The sequence below is a fragment of the Xiphias gladius genome, chromosome 10, assembly GCF_016859285.1.
Source record: "Xiphias gladius isolate SHS-SW01 ecotype Sanya breed wild chromosome 10, ASM1685928v1, whole genome shotgun sequence".
NCBI classification, from domain to species: Eukaryota; Metazoa; Chordata; class Actinopteri; order Istiophoriformes; family Xiphiidae; genus Xiphias; species Xiphias gladius.
The window spans coordinates 24735904-24756371 of record NC_053409.1 but is presented as its reverse complement, the minus strand read 5'-3'; the positions used below and the strand labels follow the sequence as shown (position 1 = coordinate 24756371).

The window sequence follows — 20468 nt, the reverse complement described above, 5'->3', positions numbered from 1 at the left end:
TACACACAGACAAAATATAGATTAAATACAGATGCAAAACACAAGATTTGATTTTTGAGTCATGGCTTTTCATGCTACTCCTGACAAGTAACCCCAATAACTAATTAGAAAAGTGCTCTAACAACAAGTGAATGCCAAGATGATTTACGACTCCAGTGATTAACATCATAGGTTCTGTAGGAAAACTAAAGACCTGAAGCTTTGGAGCTGATCCAAACGGGGGCCACTTCTCCTGAAAACACTTGACGTTCCCCTCTGTCCAACCTTCCTCCTGAACTTGGACCTGATCCGGCACTTGTCTTATAAAAAGACAGACACTTTTCCTGCCTGTTTTTTATTTCTTAAATAGCTTTTCTCTGTGATTAATAAAGGACATGGAAACAATTAGGTGGCAGTCGGGGAGTTGCGTCGCTTAACAGAAGCTATACGGGGGGGTACTTAATCTATGTGCATCTTTTTCTTAGATTTCTGTGCATTGAACTTTCTCAGCCACCAAGTTTCGACATAATCAGTAATTTTATTAATGATACTTAAATGTTAAAATTTGCTTACGACTTCCAGTTGATACTGACTTACTTGTGAAAAGGAGTTTTTTTTTTTTTTTAAATTCTGGCATCACAGCTTAAGTGAGGGTTTTGAAAACTTCGTCCACCACTGACTAGGACTGATGGATGGGTTGATGGTTGAATGATCAGAGAACAGTGACAAGTAGGTCGATTTGGCTTTGAGGCTTACGAGTCAAACCAAGCATCCCCAGGTTAAACACATCGACCCGACCAACAGCACTAAGACTGACCTTCCATCGCTGTTCCCCACTTGCCGCACACTCTCTGGTCTCTGTTTACAGTCAACACAGATAAGGAGTCTTTTCAAGCTGTGATTTTGTTTACTTGTCTTTTTCTCTTCTGCCTTTTCTTCTTCGGATAATATGATCTCCAGGGGAGAAGCGGGACTTTTTGTGGGCACTTTGTTAGAGGACTCTCTGGTTAATCACTCTGAAACTCGATGCGGCAGCTACCCTCATAGCCTTCTGCTTTTAAAAAATACTTTAAGCCAGAAGCAAATATTCTTGTTCCTCTGAGTAATCCATTCTTCACACCTTCAAATTTTCAATACTGCTCCTACGCCTGCGGTAGTACTTTAATTTATTTAAAATTAAATTACTCAGTTAAAGAAAATGTTCAACCAGGATGAGATCATTTCCCTCATTTTCGTGGATCAAACATCATCTTCACATTTGTTTCAAGATTTTGCTTTATTGCTACTAAAAAATCCTGGGGGGGAAAAAAAACCTTTAAATTTTGTATCTTGTTTCCCCAATCACTGCTTGTTTTTATGCTGCAAAAATATGCAAATTCTTGTTAATATTACATGCCAAGCTCAGAGCTCTGGAATGGCCTTGACACCACCGAGCTGCAATGATTATGCTGAAAGAAGAAAGAAAAGAGTGAGGAAGGCAATCTGATAGGAATGCCACAGGAATTCCCCGGAATCTCCCCCCTTCCCTCCTTCCACTTTTCCCCATCAGTGTTCACGAATCCATAAGGAGTTTTAACATGCAGCACAATGGACAAGGGGAGCTATTCTGCGACCATAATGCAAGGAAACGTTACCTCAGCTCAAAAAATGTCAGGACTATAGAGGCCCCCGGTCCTGGAAACAATCAGTGAGGAAGCTGAGGCAGGTGCCCACCTCCTGTGAAAATTTCCTACTGCGACGTGCAGAGGGAAGGGTTGGGCTTGTTGCTGTCGACAGCAGCAGCAGGGCAGAGGAGCAATTAAACCATAAAGTCATAGCTGCACTAACCCACAAATCACTGTACTGAACACCATGCTGTGTATCACAAAACGCAGGCACTCACATGCATTTATACACAAGAATACTGTGTGAAGGAGTTCATCACTATATACAATATGGGCCTGGCGCAGTTACTGTCATGTACTATATATGCAAATGTAGCCAAATGCAGCAAACATCAGCTGCCATCAGTGCAGTGTATATTAGCAGTAAGATGTATATTATCCATGGTTTTTTATGCAGCATACTGAATGTGTATACCTGATCCACCAGAGTTAAGGCCGTCTTACAAGCAAATTTTAAAAAAAGGAAAATCATGTTTTGTCGCAACATGGGTTTTAACACAACACATGGCTACACACAAAAAGAAGATGATCATCAGGTCGTAATCACACCTCCAGATTAGGAAAACTTATTTGGAGAAGAAAACAAAGATAAACTATAAAATCATTACCCAGACTGTTCATCACAGGTTGCGGATTGACTTGCTGGGTCACCTTTAACCTACTGTACTCACTGTAGTCGTGCACACTCACAGTCTTCATGTGCAGTAAAATGAGTTTTGGCGACATTACAGGTGTTCTCACTTTTTGTTTTAACTCAAAATGTCGTCATAGCTAACCTGACCAATCTATCTGCTCTGATTGTCTGGCAACTCATGTTCGCTGCCTTGTTGACCTATTTTATGTTACGTTGCTGCATTGCAAGATCTCACTTATTTCTGTGGTGGGTACAGAGATATCAGAACTGATACAATCAATAGCTGGAGGTACGAAAATAGGACCCAAGTATTTATCGACCACGGTTTTCCTTCAAGATCGAATCGAACAAAGTCAGATGTGTATAATGTAACCAAAAACCTTTTGTATTCCGAAAAAGTCAAAACATACCAAGTCACAGATGGTGCAGGTTTCTTCCCCTCGAACCCCAAATGGACAAGCGTCCAAACAGGTACATTACAGCAATACTAGTGATTAAATGGTAGTTTCATATGTATATATTCCGGTAATCAAATTTAGTTTTGAGGATTGTTTCTTTGCTGAGAAATCGAACTTAAGATTTATCAAACAAAAATAATGGGACCTGGACAAGACTGGCTGGTCATCTTGGGAAGAAGTCTGCAAGCCCTCCTGCAATTTTGCCAATAGCACAAATGTCTGTTTTATGTTTTAAAGATAATATGTAATCCATATTCAAAGATAAGCTTTACTCTAAGAGTAAAGATGATGTTTATATTGGTGAATTAACCTCTGCCTCTGCATCTTGACCAACATACAATGTTAAATTTGTTTTATTGTATATACATTTCAGTGAGGATAACGGGTGTTTGAGTTTAGACTTGGTCAAACAAAAGGTTGTTGTCAAAAATAAAAACTTTCCAAACCTATTGCTACTACTACCACAATACAAGAATCTGCTTGATGCTAAACAAAGCAATGAAAAAAGATCATTTTGTCAAACAAATTGTTCGACTTATCAAAACATCTGCACACTCATGCACAATTTATTTGACAAAATCAAACTAGGTGTATTACTCGAGCCCAGCTGCTGGTGATGTCAGCAAAAAGATGTTAGTTCCAAGTGCAAAACTAAGCATACTGCATCCTCCTGTTCTCAGGATCTAAGACCCAAGTTTTACGTTTGAAGACCCAGGAACACAAGATGGAAAGTGGCGTACTCTGTACTGAGAGGCCTCTGGTTGTTTAAGCTAACTGACTGCTTTTCTGTAAACAACTTTATCTGGAAAGCTTTTTGCAATGAAGGTTAAAAAAAATGTAAAAAATTAAAAAAAAATAAATAAATAAAATGAAATCAAAATTGGGATTAATTGGGATAAGGCTTTTTTGGGTGAACTAACCCTTCAAACTAACACTTGTATACAGTTATTTAGATGAGATGCCATTGTAGAAAAGCAAGGAAATCTTTTATAGTTAAGATTACAAGCAGATATCAATGCAAACAGTTCAGCTTGTCAAAGCTGAACTGCAATCATAGGAGTGTGGAAGTGTGAATTACTAGTACTATAAATGGGATGAAAACAAGCTCAAAATGGCACCATTATTTGATGACTGATTTCTCTCAAGCCCTCCTCTCTTTGAGGGCCATAATCTACTTAACCACACATCAAAAACAAAGTAAAACACACAGACACAAACCTGCTACACTTCCTGTCTGAGACATGATACTCGATGACAATCTAGACATTGTGTATCGTTCGATAAATTACAGGGACATTAGAGGCAATGAATACTGTATTTTCTTTTTTTGTGTGTCCTGGTTTTTATCTGACATAATGAACAGCTTAGCGTCCCATGAGAGACGACAGAGATCAAAACTCTGCTGCCTCCCCGAGGACCTCCTTTAATGTCTTTGTGTGCATGTGGATTTGATACCCTCCCTCCTTTAAATCAGACTGCACTACATTCCATTAGCCACAGAAGACTGTTAATATGTCTCTTCGGAGGGAGGAGAGCCCCACATAAAGGTCTATACCAACCTATTGTGACTCTGAATCCCCGTTAGGTTGTGATATATTGATAGTAGGTGTGCTCCCAGTCTGGGCATAGCTATGTGAAATTTAAAATTTAAAAAAAAATAAACAAATTTACTGGTTCTACACGGAAAAACAATGTTAACTTTTCAAGGATGTGTGATAGACCACAGCATTGTTCAGGGTTTTGTCCTGCATAGAGAATTACAAGATGGCTGCCTCCGTCAAATTTCATGCCGCCTCCAGCTCTCAACAAAACTCTGACAGGTGACTTCACATTAAAAAAAAAAAAACACTACTTTCTAACAAACATTGCACTCTGTGAATTTCTATCATTTGTAACTGCAATTGTGGAATTTTGCCAATGTGGTGGCGCTGTATCGTAATAAGCACAGTGCCCCAGGGAAAAAACTACCAGAGGAAGAAAGGAGCTGCAACTTTCCGTAAAGAAGTTCCACAAAAGAGCATCTGTTTTTTTCCCTACAGCAGGATGTGTCAGGTGCCGCCTTGATGTTTTTGGTGTTCAAACAGGTGAATATTGTTTCTTTTGCATCCAAGCACATCCAACTACTTCTTCTAATATATGCTTCAATGTGATAGTTGAGATTTTCTTCAATCATTCAATTATCAGAGCTCCTAAGACGCATTTGCTTGTGAAAAGTGTTTGCTAGAGCCAGGCACGGTCCACATGCACGTGCGTGCACATGATCAGGATGGGACCACCTCCTGATCCTCATTTCGAGCCAGGAAAAGAATCTGAAGTTGCTGCTGAGGCCCGCTCCAATCAGTGGGTGGGGAAGCAGTTCACTGCATTCTTTGCAATTTGTAATGTAATTTGCAATTACAATCTATCTTGTTCTTTATGTTTAGTTCCTGCATTGAGGTTCTTTTGCTTCACCATCTCCCTGTGACTTTTCCCTATTACACTTACTCTTCCTCCAACAGGAACCCCCCAGAAAAGACAAAAGATAGAAGTATTTGTCTCTTAAAACTACAACACAACACAACACAACACAAATACAACAGTCAGGATTTCAGAAAAAATTGTGGGAGCTGAAGGTCAAAAAGCCAAAGCTGTGTGACTGCACGTGTTCATGGGTGTGTGCATGTGTGCTGGCCAGGATCTCAACAGGGAGCAGCAGCATTGTTAATACATGGTCATTTTGTGTTGCTTTGAGTGACAGACGAGCTTGAAATGTACATTCCCGGCTTTCTCAAGAAGGTGGCAGCGGGCGGGTGGGTTTAGTTGAAGGAAATGACACTTTCTCCAGCAAGATCTCAATCTGGTGGAGCATGCTGCCAGGCACAACAATGCTGTGTTGAAAATGGGAGTGGGCAACTTTATCCTCCCCTGGCCGGCCTGGTTCCGAGCCGAAGGAGTGGTCCGGCTGGTGAGCCTGATAAGCACCTGCTACGAGGCTGTGCCGAGAAGAAGGGAGCAATGCGGCACGGACTATTCTGATTAACACCCCGAACAACCCTGCATGATGTCACCTGCCAGCAAATACTCCAGAGATGTAAAGACCTACAGTAAAAAATAAAAAAATAAAAAATAATAATAAAAAAAAAAGGCGTAGTGCATGAGCAACTACTCCAAAAAGACAGTTCACCGAAAGGATCAGTAATGCATCCGGGAAGAGAACAGGGAGGAACAGGAGATAAGGAATCGGGGAGGATGGGGAGCTATCACCCGTTGGCTCATCCCTTCAAATACATGAACAAAATAAGAAAACTCAAATATGTAAAGCGGTGACCACACCTCATTATAAATGTCACTTTTAAAACTACGAGTGAACTAATAAAGTCCTAGTGTCTTTGTATTCTCTCTAGAACCAAGTCAGGAGAGATGATTATACTGATACTTGTGGATATGACACTGGTGGGGATTCAGTGTTTTGCTTAAGAACAGATCAACAGGTTGGAGGCTTGAAGAAAATACTCCCTTGTTCATGAGGAGACAACTTGCTGCTAATTTAACTGAACCTGAGAAGGTCTGCATTGCATTAGTTTAAAGCAGCTGCAATCACTATTTTTATAATATTATAAATGACAGTGTCAACACAACTGTCATCTTTTTATATTGTTGTCTTTATGAAGCTTTATAGTGAGTTTCAGCTCATTCTTTAGCTGTCTGGTCCACAACTTTGCTGTTATGGTTCACTCCCAGCGCTCTTAGCATCGTGTGCAGTCACGGCAGGCATCTGTTTTCAGAGAAAAAGCTCCAAAAACCCAAGCACCGAAAAGCAGAAAGACACAGTTAGTTGGTAAAGATAGTGGAGCATTTAGCAGCTAAAGAGCCAACTGCTTGACTTAGGAGCTGGTAGAGACCAACAACAGAGCTAAAAGAGAGTGAATTCTGGACTTAAGCTTATCAACAGGACACAAACACCACTCGAAATGAATGATCAGGTTGCTCCATAACTGCTGGATGTGTAAATAGGCGACTGCTCCAGCATACTGCTAACAAAGTAGCCATATCATCCTAAATGGTGAGGATATGTAAGTGTGTTTCACAACTTCTTTCCACTGCTCTCAAGTGGCCAAAACAATAAACAAATAAAAAAATCTGATATTGCAGGTTTAAACTTTGTGCACACACAGATTCTTTCTAGTCACAGACTGAAATGTCATTTAATCTGCAACCTGTTAACGAAAAATCAAGTAAAATAATTTTAGTCACTCACACGGTGATGTGATCTCATAGAGCTCAGTGCAAATAATACAAAATTGAAAATAAAAAAAAAAAAAAACACAGCTAGACCTCTTGGTGTGGATTCCTTTCATGTGTTAAGATACATCAATTATCATTTTCTGACTTGTGAATATCATTCATGTAAACAGCCAATGTGTAATACTAAATGACAATATAAGCAGTGTCTGAAAAGCAAACAAACAAGGCGAACTCAACTTATCAGCCCAAGTCCAACAATTAAGGTAGATAAACTACCAATTTAATACTATCTTAAAACAGTCACAGTATTATACCTCAACTTGACCAAAGCAACATGGTCACTGGTAGATAGAGAGATAGATCTGACATGGCAAACTGAATAGGCGATATGCATGGAATTGGTCATTCAAATAGACTGTTCCAGTAAACACAATTAATACAACATAATTTAAAAGGGTCCATTAATAACATCTGCAGTTGTTGTGTTCAGTTGTCCAACTCTTTCCCCTGAAGAACTTCCATCAATTTCACACGATGTCGTCAAAACAAAACAAAACATGAAACCTGACGACACCCACTTGCTGATCCTGATGTTCTTACTATCACATATTGTGCTCCATCAGCATCTGGAGGAAACTTTATCCTCCTCATGCCAGAGTGGTGGTGGGAGAGTTGGACGGTCTAGCAGCAGGGCCATCACCGTCTCAGATCCTAATTACAGAGGCCAACTGTGGGACACAGAAAGAGGGAGATATGCCTGGACATGTGGAGCTAGTCCAACACTTGGGGTCCCCGATTGACACACACACCTGTAATTGGGCCACGGTCACTATAGTTAACCACCCTGTCAGTGACCCTGTCTTTGAGTATGAAAAGTTCTGTGTTTTATTTGTGCCTTTTGAATTACATGGGTGTGGTTTACCAAATTAGAGAATACAATGGGCAGTAAAGTGTTAAAATCACAGGAAAATACTGTTTCTGTTTGTTCAGTTTACGTTCAGTTTACCTTCCTGCGCGTAACAACTCGCCTTACATACTGTGATTCCCACCCATCTGGTCCTAAACTAGTTGCTGAGACTAACCGTAAGAATTATCTGCAGCTGCTCTGAGAGTCGGGTCACTTGCAGTTAATTCAGCTTGACAGAACTCTTAATGGGGCACAAGAGGGTTTTATTTTTAGCGTGAAACTGCTCAGAACCTGTGAGGTGACAGACTGTACTTGCAAGATTTCCAAAATGTCCCCACAAGAATGAAAATTTGTGAGGACATTTCAGTGCTACATGGTTCTAGGGATGACAGTGTTGGCCGGTTGGTCCACCACTTTCTTCAAGACTTAATTATATATCAATACCTGTTTGATTGCAATGAAAATTTGTAGAGACTTTGATGGTCCATAGAAAATGAAGCCTAATGACTCGTGTGATGCCACTGACTCTGTGGTGAGTACAGAGTTATCAGAACTGATACAATCAATAGCTGGAGCTACGAAAATAGGACCCGAGTAAAAATCAACCACAGTTTTCCTTTAAGATCGAATCGAACAAAGTCAGATGTGTATAATGTAACAAAAAACATTTTGTATTCCAAAAGAAAGTAAAAAACAGTCACAGATGGTGCAGGTTTTTTCCCCCCCTCCAGAGCCTTTTCTCTGATGGCTAATATTGCAGGTATTTAGTCACAAACCAAAGTACTGAACAAATTAAAATTATGGCGCAATGACGTTAATCCAGAAGGGAATGCAGCATTTTCCCAAGGTTTCATGAGGGCTTAGGTGCTGTGGTGGTGTGCATGTGTGCGTGTGAACGAATGAATGATCGCACTGTGCGGCATACAAAACAAAATTGGTAAAACAAGGCTTATACTGAATGGATTTGAACTGAGATTTTCTCATCTTCCCGTAGCTATTTGACAATGTAATAGCATTTGGCCACTTGTCAAAAATTTCCCACATCTGCCAGCAGGTCAGTTTCTCAGTGGGTGTAGCCACTGGTCAGCTGATTTTCTCCCTGGTTCATTTCTGCAGTAAAGATGTAAGGAAATGCCCTGAACCTGTTTTCACTTGTCAGGAACTTATTTCCTCTTTGGCAGCAAAACACGTTAAATGAGCCTTCATCAACTCCTGCAGGTTAAACTGGACTAACGAAAGACTGATTAACTCTTGTAGACTCACTATAGACGGACTCGAAAACACTCAATAGCCTAGCAACATAATAAGGTTACAGATAACCCGTAACCCAACACTCTGTAAAAGACTATAGTTACACTCGTACTATGTACATTCAAAAAGAATATCTGATGTTGCCTCGTCCTCAAATATAAGATGACCGCCACTTTTTCAAACCTCATTTCCAGAAAAAGTATCATCTCAGTCAAAACCACAAAATGTCAACCTCATTGTGGTGAATCACCAAATTCTTATTATTGTCTGAGGGCTGTGAATGTCAATGCAAAATTTCAAGGTAATCGGTTTCAATAGTTTTTGAGTTATTTCAGTCTAAACCAAAGAGGCGGAGTGACCGACTGACATTGCAATCCCTTGAGCCATGCTGCTAGCATGGTTAATAAAAATAACAGATTGACTGATAACAAAAATAATCATTAGGTGCAACCCTACTCTTGACCCGCTGTAGTTTTGGAAAGGGCTACGATTTAAGTAAGGATTGGGTTTAGATTATACGTATACTACTATAAAAGTACAGAATTAGTAGGCGTGCGTGCATGAGAGAGAGAGAGAAAATGTACGTGTGTGTGTGATCTTCTGCTGCCTGCGTGCCTCACAGGAGATGTGGAGGCCGGACACAGATGAGCGGCTTCTGACAGGCATTTCAAACCCCTCCTGCCCTCTTCCACCGTGTGGCCTCGCCAATAATGGGAACCTGATCGGAGGGAGAGCATAGCGGGCAGCGGACGGGGGCGGAGGGGGTGTGTGGTCTGTCTTTTGTGAAAAATTCTTCAAAGCGCTGGCCCTCCTATTTGTCCACCATGGCTCTTTGTAACGGTATCCTCCACTGTCATTTTGCCCCTTTTATTTTTAGGCAGGGCTATTATTGCTCCCATACCCCTCGCATACCCCTAGGCTTTGTGTGCAGGGACAGGGTCAGGTTTTGACTTTTTTTTTTTTTTTCCCTTCTTTACCCTCCACATGTTGTACGTACAGAGTAATGGATCACACCAGTCAACGGGCGCTCTGCTAATTTCAGGTCTCACTGGGAACAGAAAGGGGGCGTCTGGTTGGTGATTGGCCCGGCCCGTTATTGGACCAAAGTCCTGAGGTCTTTATTGGACTGCAATTTTTTTTTAGCTATTTATAAATCTCAAATATATCAATATCATTTGCAGCCTCAAAAATCCAGCATCATTGGGCCAATAGTGAATCACATATAAATATACTTTAACAGTTTTGTGCAACTGTGCCAACAACATGTTTTGTCACAGGCTTCAGCATATGTACTGTGAAGCCTGTTGCAAGACTTACTTTTGTGATTGCCCTGCAGAGAGCAGAAAACTTCAGGGGTCAAATATTACAGCCCGATCGGTAATGGACCTGTGCAAAACCTACACAAACCTGACATGGATGAACAAATTAAAAATATAATCAAAAGAGATCTGCTCCGATCGGCGACCAAGGACATAATTCGGCTATAATGAAACCCAATAGAGAACATCAACACTGGCGGTAGCGTGATGCACCACAGTCACAGTTGAAAAGATATAGAGTACAGTACACGTCATTTTTCCTACACTCCACAGTCTGCTTTGCATCAAAAACTAATTTTCTTCCTTAAGACAATGATCACACACCACATGATCAGAGCTGAGTGAGTCAGATCCCACCCATTTGGGTATGAGATATGCTGAAACACGGATCTGCTGCAGTACATTGGGATTCTGTCCAACTCAATTAGACTGAATATAAATTGGTCCTGGCCCAAATCGGAGCCTGGTCCGAGTTGACCCATCACACCTATAGCACCATAAAAAAAATTAAAATAAAAAATGTTCTTGTTTTTGATTTGTTAAAGTTATGGTTATATAGGCTTGAGGGAAATTAAGTTGCCAGTGACTTTGTAAAGAGAAGAGAGCCTGAGGGGAACAACAGGGGAACAGGTGGGACGTTTGTAGAAGAGGGACGACAGTGTTTCCGGGGATGCTGTGACAGATGCATCATAAGGGACAGAGCCCTACAGCCCCTGCCTGGCTGTCTGTTTGTCTGTCTGCTTGCCAGCATGTTTGTGTACACTTCCTGACCCGTGGTGCAGCAGTGCATTCCACCCCTCTCCCCACATCAACCTGTTCCCCTGTAATATCTGACATGAGTAGATGAATAATAGATCAGAGGCTTTAGCTGCCCTGTAACTCAACCCAAGTCCCAGGACAGGAGGCAGGCCTGCGCCTTAAGCCAACAGAGGACACGTGACCATGGCAGAATAGCCATTCAGTGTGACCGTTGATGAGTAAGAGCTGTATTATTACCGCCAGTGAAACACCATATGGTTGATATGAATGCTTAACTGGCTGGTGCCCACAACTGTAGCCTCAGTGTGCGTCCAGCTGCTCTAGCGCACACAGCTGTGGAGGGAGAGCGATGTGTGTGATCCAAGACCTGTTCAGAGTCTGGAACTGCGACTTTGGACTGCATGTGAGGTCCTCCTGTCATCTGTTTCAATGAATTTCTGTGACTTTACAGTGTAATGTATGTCTGGACACTGAGGCAAGTTTTTGTTTCTTAATGTGTTATTTTTCCAAGTACCCACTGACAGGATCGAGATATTATCATCTAGTAGGGTTGTAAAGGGGGGGGGGCAGGGGGTCAGCCAACCCAGGGCCCACACTTACAAAGAGGTCCAATAAAAAGGAGCCCATAAGATCACACCCTACGCTGGCTTTGGTTTTTTTGACCATAAATATGATTTTACTGTTCTTTAATGATTTAAAACGCTCTCCTGTTTTATATAAGGCGGAAAACATATTTAGAAATATGATTTAATATCATATAGTGGGCTATTCTCTGTCTGGTACCCCTTGAAGGGTCCCCTCGACCTTAGTTTTGCTTCATTGTTTTGGTGGACTTGGAAGTCTTTTAGATAAATTGAGTGAAAAGATTCTTCACAAATGTCTCATTCCATAATTTATTTGATTTGACATGAATGATTCAGTTATACAAGTTGCAGAATACATTTGACATAGATCTATGTCTTGTTTCGAATTAGCGGGAGGATGGAAATGCAAATCTTGCAAATCCTGTTGCGAGTCTTTGGCGGGTTTGCCAGTGTGAAACAGAAGGTGCCGTGGCAAAGTTTTACCAACCGACAGCTATTAAAATGCATGGAGTCACACAGATGACTCAGTGTAGGCACATATAGCTTGTTTAGGTTAACTTAAAAGATATACAGAAAAGTGTGGCACTCGAAAACAAGTTCATTAACAGAGCATGCTACATAGCTGGTTAAGATTTTACTGCATTTACTTAACAGCAGCATGGTGTTACATTTAGCCAGGAAGCTGAAGCTAAAGAAGGGTGAGGCTTAGGAAAGACTTGTAAGCAGCCATTTTTTTAATTCAAGCACATAAAAGGCAGCGAAGAAGGATGCAAAAGAGCGGATATGATTCATTGGAGAAGGATGGCTATTACGTTTAATCCTTCAATAGGAGAAAGGAAGCAAATGTCTTTCATCTGGAGTGAGGAGGTTGTTCCACTGTTTGGGATGAAACAATAAAAAAGGCTTCAGTGAGATATAAAGTAAAAAAGGTGCAGCGGGGCTGCGATGAATGGGAAAACAATAAACATAATGAGTCAACCCGCAGATGCTGGAAAAGAACATTCATTTCACTTTTATCCTAACAGGATATCGCCTGTAGCCTGGTGGCTGTATCCTGTTAAGAAGATACAATCTAAGCAGTGTAGTATTTGCTCTGTATTCCTGTTTTTGTTTTGTTTGTCTTTCCACTTTAAAAAAGGAGCTACAGCAATGGAAGGGCCACCATACACGAAATTAATTGTTTTGTTTTTTTGTTTATTTGTTTTTGTTTTTTTTTTTTTTCCTAAACATTGCGAAGTGTAAATGAAAGTGTATTAAAACCGCAAGTGGATTTCATCCGGATATGAGACACTGGAACAAGTTTAAATGGGACCGTAGAAGCAGAGTTGGGTGATTAAGAATGTGGTCAAATTGTACAGATGTCAACACACCTGGCTGAGAACTCTGTGGGTTCATTAAAACGAAATACGGCAGCTTTCACAACATACAGCCATGTGATTGAATGAAAAAATAATAATAAAATTAAAAAAATCAAGGTGACATGAAGAGCCGTTCGTCTGAAGCTGGGCTCTGAGGAGAAACACTTGGCGGCCTTCAGCTGAATAAAGAGTCGATTACAACAGATCCCAATCAACACAGTGTATCTGATTCACACATTGACCAGAGCATCATGCAGCACGCTTGGATACTCAAACAACAAATGCACGAAGAGGGCACACACACAAATACACAACAACACAAATACACAAACACAAACATGCACACACACACACGCTACCCTCTCAGGAGAGGATCAGGTTCCCTTCTGTGTCCAGTGGCTTATTAAACATTAAGCTCAACAGCTTCCCTACAGGAGGGAAGAAAGGCCTCCCCCACCTCCCCCTCCATGCCTCCCCTCTCTCATTACAGCTGTTGAGGTATGGGACAACAGAAGCCAGGACACAACAATGGATCCGGAGGCCAATAGCCAATCAGTACGTTCGCTGTAGTGTTCGCCCGGCGACAGCAGGTAGGCCTGAGTGGATGAGATTAACTCTGTTGTCCTTTTTCAAACAGTTAGGGATATTTACCTTTCATGTGGTGGCAAACAGTAGTAGGGTGAATAAATTACAGTATAGACTCACGCCAATTCATACCAGCAAGAAATCATACTCTCATACAGACACACACACACACACACACACACAAAACAGATTAATCTGTGTATGTGGCATGGACCAAACACTTGTTCAATGCCCACTGGGATTACAAGACACTACTACATATCGAAAATCAAAAATATAACAAGACATCTTCCAGAAAAAAAATAATCATGACATTATACTGTACATACATCTACATGCTTTCAGGTAAAATGCTTGTGTGTGCAGAAATTTCAAATAAATTTGCCCCAAATAGCAGGAGAGAGAAGCCTAAAGTTTATTGTGATCAGGGGGGTTTTCTCCAGAGAATCTGACTACCTTAAATACCTCGTATGCGAATAGCCAACTCAGTATTTGTGCATCATCCATGTTGAAAAAAAACGTGTTTCACTGAACAACATATTGCATGGAATGAAAATGGAAAACTACTCCTCAACACTAGTGCTGAAAGGGCAAGTCAATTAGTCAAATCGACAGGAAACCATTTGGCAACCATTTTGATCATCTGTTTATCATTTAAGCCATTTTTTGAGCATTTATAGATATAGATATAGTTACTAATCGAGGTTGGACTTAAAATTTTATCTTATCATCATTACCATTATCGTGACAGTGTTTCAAAAAAGTCTGTACAAGTAGAGTATATTATTGTCATTACAGTAGTATCTGTCCCGTTCTCCTCTCTGAGTGGGTTTCTCAGCTTCTCAGGTGTTGTGGTGACACTCCCTCGAATGTTTGTGGTTGGGAGTTTGACACCTGATACCTGACAACAAGCAAGCAGTGTGTGTAAAGGTGTGTGTGTGTGTGTGTGTGTGTGTGTCCCCAATACACACAGGCTCAGAGGTTGAATAAAGTAAAACACTAATTGGCTGCACCTGACCTGAAAACTTTTGCCTAAACAACAGTGCCACCTGCTGGCATTACCACAAATAGCTATCACTGCTATTACTCTTACTACTACTATTACAATCCTCTAAAAAGTAATGTAAAGTACTGTAAACTATATCAACAAACAGTAAGCTTAACTATTTTAGTGTATTTGTTCTTGTCTTTATCCATTTTCCTGATTTTTATCAATATTTTATTATTTCAATTTTATAATTTCTAATTCTCGTCTCCAGTAGTCTCAGATGGTTTTACTCATCTGTCGGAATAGTGCGAACTAACTAGTGCGAACTAGTGATAAAGTTTGTGAGAAGAGCAGGTCCCACGACCCCCTTGGCATGGCAAAAAAAAATGTCACGTTTCCCACCCCTCATAAACCAATTTAAGTTTTAGAAATCATTCATGGCATCGGTCGAACGTAGTGACAAAACAAGCCAAGTTCAATTTTATTTGATTGAAATAAGATTATCGTGAACACGAACTTCCTCGATGCTGGTCAATCATGCTCAGTCCCGTGTTCTGGCCGATGCCCAGGATGCTCGCTTGCACCTACCTACAGAGAGCGAGCATGCGCACGATCTCGAGCAACAGGAGACCGAGTGCACTTCACGCTGCGCCCACCGGGGTCATTAACAACAAGGATTTTATGAATGTTACAGATAGCAGCTTTAACTTTAGGTCCACATTTTTAGAATCACTGTTATGTAGAATAACAAAGCGATGTTGATTTTTCTTTTAATCCATTCCTTTCCTTTTTGTATCATGCTAAAGAGTACCAGTCAATGAGCTTAATCATGAATAATATCAAAAAAATCCTAATAATACCTTTGATATCAGGTTAAAAAAAATAACCATAATGGCCATTAACCGCTTTAAGACAAAAATTGTTGGTAAAATTATACACAATAAATCTACAAAATTCCCATTTGAAATATTTCATGGGTTTGACTATTTCACAATTTGAAAACATGCAACTTTGAGTTGGAAAACGCTGATAAGAGAACACACTGTATATGTGATTACAGCAGATCTCCAGAAGATCATCTGTCCCATTTTAAGACTATTTAAGGGGGAAAACAAAAACAAACAAAAAAAAACCTAGTGAATCGCTTACTTTTAAACTATGTTCAGGGGTTCAAATCACCTAACAATCAAACCTTAAACTCAGCACCTCAAAACCCCTTCCTGGGTTATTCAGGCGAATAATCTGACGACAGACCACCAAAGAGAATGGCGGATCACTGAATCGACTCATCTTGACATGAAACCTCAAATCTTTCCCCAGCCTCTGATGAACACTTCAGACCCTCACTCTCTTGACTGCTGTAAAACTGCTACAGACCCCCATCTTCACTTCAAAACTCTCAGCCATCATGTGACCCTGATTTTCAACCTCACGACATCTGATTCCAGGAAACACTATTTTCCTTCTTCTTCCTCCTCCCCCTCCTCCCCCTCTTCTGCAGCTCCTGACTCGCCTCAAAGACATCCCTCATCTCTCCCATTTCCTGTCTTGTCTCAGACGCTCCCCCTCATCCTAAACAGTTAAGGCAGGTATTGGTAATGCGGTACTGAGCTGCAGACAGGGTGGTAGACACTTGAATTATTTAATTAGCAGTCATATTGGATTAGTCTGACTCAGAGGGGGAGAAGAGATGAGACAAGCCTCCTTCAGGCTCCCTCGATGTCCTCTTGACTCACAGTTTGAACACTGGCAGCGTCTTCAAGGGGGATATTCAAGATTAACTGACCACTTTCTGCGTTTTCTAAGAAAAGCGAGGCGAGTGAAGGGGAGGAAAAGGGAAAAGTATCCTAACAGTGCAAGCTAAGCAGTTTACTCACTCCTTGAGGGAAATACTTGATTATTTTTTATATTATACTGGGATACAGTTTGTGATTTATGGTTAGATACAGAGTTTTCCCCTAAAAACAGTACAGAATCTACACTAATAAATTCTGGTCTAGAGGGGATTACCAGCAGGGTACAGTGGGCAACTGCCCCAGAGCCCCAGACCCTCAGGGGACCAAAACACCCCAAACTCTCTGTGCTGCAGTTACTTTATGGTAATTTGATTCATTACAAATTTGTTTGGAAATAGGCACCAAAAAAAGCACAAAAAAAACCTGAAATGGTGAAATCCTTAAAGTGGTTCCTAAATTTGTATCCAATCTTAAGGCCTGGTCTTATAGAAAATCATAATCTAGTTCTACAACCTTTAAAATCTGTTTCAGTTGACATTATACTTACGTGTTGCATGTCCTTAACAAATGTATGTATGTATATCAGATTATGACAAAATAACTGTCATATCAGTGTAGAAATACTGGTTGGTTTCTGGAACAGTGCATGAAACGGATCAGGGGAACATGTGTGGACAGTTTCTCTGATGGCAACAGCTCAACTTTGCTAAGGGGAGGCCTAGAAGCTGTGGTCACATCCTGGCTTTGGCCCATTTGAACCACAGGGGCCAGATCTTCTTTTAGAGGGATCGGTTAAATTAACTCCGAACCCAGGGCACTCTTACAGGTACAGATCGGTACTGAATTACAGCTAAAACGATTAGTTGATTAATCTTTTAGTCATTCGATTGAAAACAACTTTTTTAATAACTGATTAAACTTTAAAATCAATTTTCAAGCGTAAATATCAAGTATCCCCTAGTTCCAGCTTCTAACTTTTTAAACACCTGCTGCTTTTCTTTTTCTTATGTGATAGTAATCTGCGTATCTTAAGGTGTTGGACAGTTGGTTGAATAAAAACAAGCAATCTGACATCATCACCTTGGGCTTAAGGAAGTCCCACTGACTGATTTTCATAATTTTTAGACAATTTACAGACCAAACTGTTCAGTTAATCAAGGAAATGCAAGTAAGATCAATCAGCAATGGCATTCACAGATTTAAAAGCTTAGGTTCACAAATCCAAAAGTGTAATGGCATGTATTACACACATATCTATATCATTGGTATACCAAAAAAAGAAAAGAAATTAGCCCACTACCCGGTCTGCAGCTGGTTAACCTTAAAACTGGGATAGGATGACCTCTAGTGGAGTTTAGATGATTTCTACTGAACACAGAAATACAAATAATCTACAGGTGCAGTTTAAACTGCACCTCATGTGAACCTAGTAATAAGGTTTAAAGAGACCACAAGGTTTTGCTCCAGACAGCACAGGCTGAACTTATTTGAATCTATGTTACCCCTGTGAGCTGCACTGCAATATAATTGCTAATGTCTATAAAAGAACTAAGTAATGCAGTCTCTTTTCTTTTTTAATTACTCTCATAATGTTGCAATGTATCGCATGTTGCAGTAGTGTAAATTGTAGTTTAATTAATTTCAATACTGTAGCTTATTGAATTGTGGATAATTAAACTTACAAGTTATTGAAAGATCAGAAAGGTTTGGTGTCTTGACTAAAAACACATTTTGAGGTAGACAGAACATAAGAATTAATGAATATCGGACTCCCTTTAGTGTAAAATCAGAATTCATTATCCATATTAAACAATAATACACCATAATCAATGAATACTATGAAAGTAATTGTGGCTTTACATCATTCCAAATACAAACAAATGCAAAAAAAAAAAATCTCATAGCATTGGCCACTACATACTCTTTGTGAGGAATTAGTAACTGTCACAGTTTTATTTTAAAAAGAAAGAAGATTAAAATGCAGTGATATAGTGTCTACGTTGCTCTGGGAAACTTACTACGTGATGTGTTTGCATATTTAAACTCTGCTGTGAAAACTGAGGCAAAGGTGATGGCAAAACACTGAGAGCTACCGGGGGAGACATTTAAGCACCAGTGACCAAAGAAAGAGATGGAAGAAACAGTAAAAAGACGTATTTAACTCACGGTAAATTGTTGAAGCCCACTCTTCTGCCTTTCACCCACGCCATATAAATGCTCCAGCTCACTTCCAGTTCGTTTGTTGACGGCTCCCTCTTTCCTCGCTCCCCCCGCTGCTAGCTTACAAGTCCTTCAAAAACAGTTAGCCACCCGAATTAGCAAGACTAGGTTTTTTTTGGGGGGGGGGTCAAGCTAACTCTGACACCGGCGTCGTTCAAGACGCTGTTTTTTGAACTTCGCACCGTTTGTCGTGAGGCCGCAGCGCCCACTCGCCTCCTCCCCCGACCACCCGGTGATTAATTCGGTAGCCGCCCTCACCTCCCATTTCCGGTCGAAGGGTGCCGGCTTCACCCGTGTTTGCCCTCGGCGGAGTCGCGGCCCTGACCTCGGGGCGGGGGGGGGTGGCAATGCCCGCGTTTGACCGCGCGCCGGCCGTCGGGGCCCGGGGGGGGGCGCTGTTTCGCTCATTTTAAGGAAACTCAAAGAGACGTGGGGGAAGAGGCCGTTTACGTGCCGGAGAGATGTTGAGTCAGTTCGTATCTGTCCAATATCATAGTTCGCTCTTCGTTTGTAAAAAATATGGCGCCAGCAGACTCGTCCACGTTTACGCCTCGTCCTCATTAGTGGGCTTTTTTTTCTCTTTTCAAACAATACATCAAAACAAACTGATCAGGGCGGGAAAAGCTCTTCATTAACCTCCTGGCATCGCCTCCTCGATGAATCCAAGCGGCCCCTTAAACGAGAGCTGACACACACACACACACACACACACACACACACACACGCTTCGGCAAAGCTCTTACCTTGCAAATGACATAAACTACCCAACACACACACACACACACACACACACACACACACGCTTTGGCAAAGCTCTTGCCTTGCAAATGACATAAACTACCCAACACACACACACACACACACACACACACACACACACACACACACACACACACGCTTTGGCAAACCTCTTACTTTGCAAATGACATAAACTACCCAACACACACACACACACACATACACACACACACACTCACACACACACCGACTCGCTCACTCAGTCTCAGCTGGTCAGCTCCTAATGAGCACCGTTGAGGGAAAATCACTATCAGACAAAGTTGCACTTGTTAAGCTAGGAGTGACATACATAGATAGACACACACACACACACACACACACACACAACCTGCAAACGATCATACAGAGCCACGTTAATAATGCATGAGGCGGGAAAATGCTCTCCCCACCAGCAGAGAAAGGGTTATTAGTGTTTTTAATTAACTGGTCTTTCTGCAGGCTGAGGAGGTGCTTGAGTGCTCCTGATATATACAGTATTCACAGAGAGAGGAGGAGGAGGAGGAGGAGGAGGAGGAGGAGGATGAACAACACTGGGCAGGGAAGGTCAAGCAGAGAGAGGAAGAGTGGGAGTAGGGCCGAAGACAAAGAGAAGGAGGGTGAGAAAGAAAGAAAGACAGAAAGGGGAGAAGAGTGTGTGTGTGTGTGTGTGTGTGGGGGGTGAAAGTGATAAAGTGAAAGAGGAGGAAAATAGAAAAAAAGGGGGAGATCTCACGAAGGGGAAAATGTCGAAGTAAGAGAAAGAGAGATGGCGAGAAGGACGACAGAAAAGAAAGGCAGCGGGGAAGCAGAAAATGGGGAAGACACCGTCTGGGAGAAGGTGAGGGAAAGAGAGGAAAAGGCGGAGGACAGAGGAGAAAATAAGACTCTAGAGTGACTGGAAGGATCTTATCTCTTTTACATACATTGTGTCTTACAGTATATTTTCCCTTGCAACGGTGGCTGTTACCACTTCCTGCAAAATAAAGCATGTTTTATGTTGAACTTGAGATTTTTTTTTTTTTTTT

The 20468-nt window shown here is 41.1% G+C and overlaps 1 protein-coding gene across 1 annotated transcript in view; it reads right to left on the bottom strand.

Moving 5' to 3' along the window:
• Nucleotides 1-18961, bottom strand: part of LOC120795184 (protein jagged-2-like) — a 104065-nt gene extending 85104 nt beyond the window's left edge. Inside the window, exons 1-2 of the mRNA XM_040136827.1 lie at nucleotides 18849-18961; nucleotides 18613-18736 (exon numbers count right to left, since the gene is read on the bottom strand). Of these exons, the coding sequence (XP_039992761.1) occupies nucleotides 18613-18736; nucleotides 18849-18931 (207 nt within the window). The 5' untranslated portion in view covers nucleotides 18932-18961. The remainder of the gene's footprint in view (nucleotides 1-18612; nucleotides 18737-18848) is intronic.
• Nucleotides 18962-20468: the final 1507 nt, after the last annotated feature.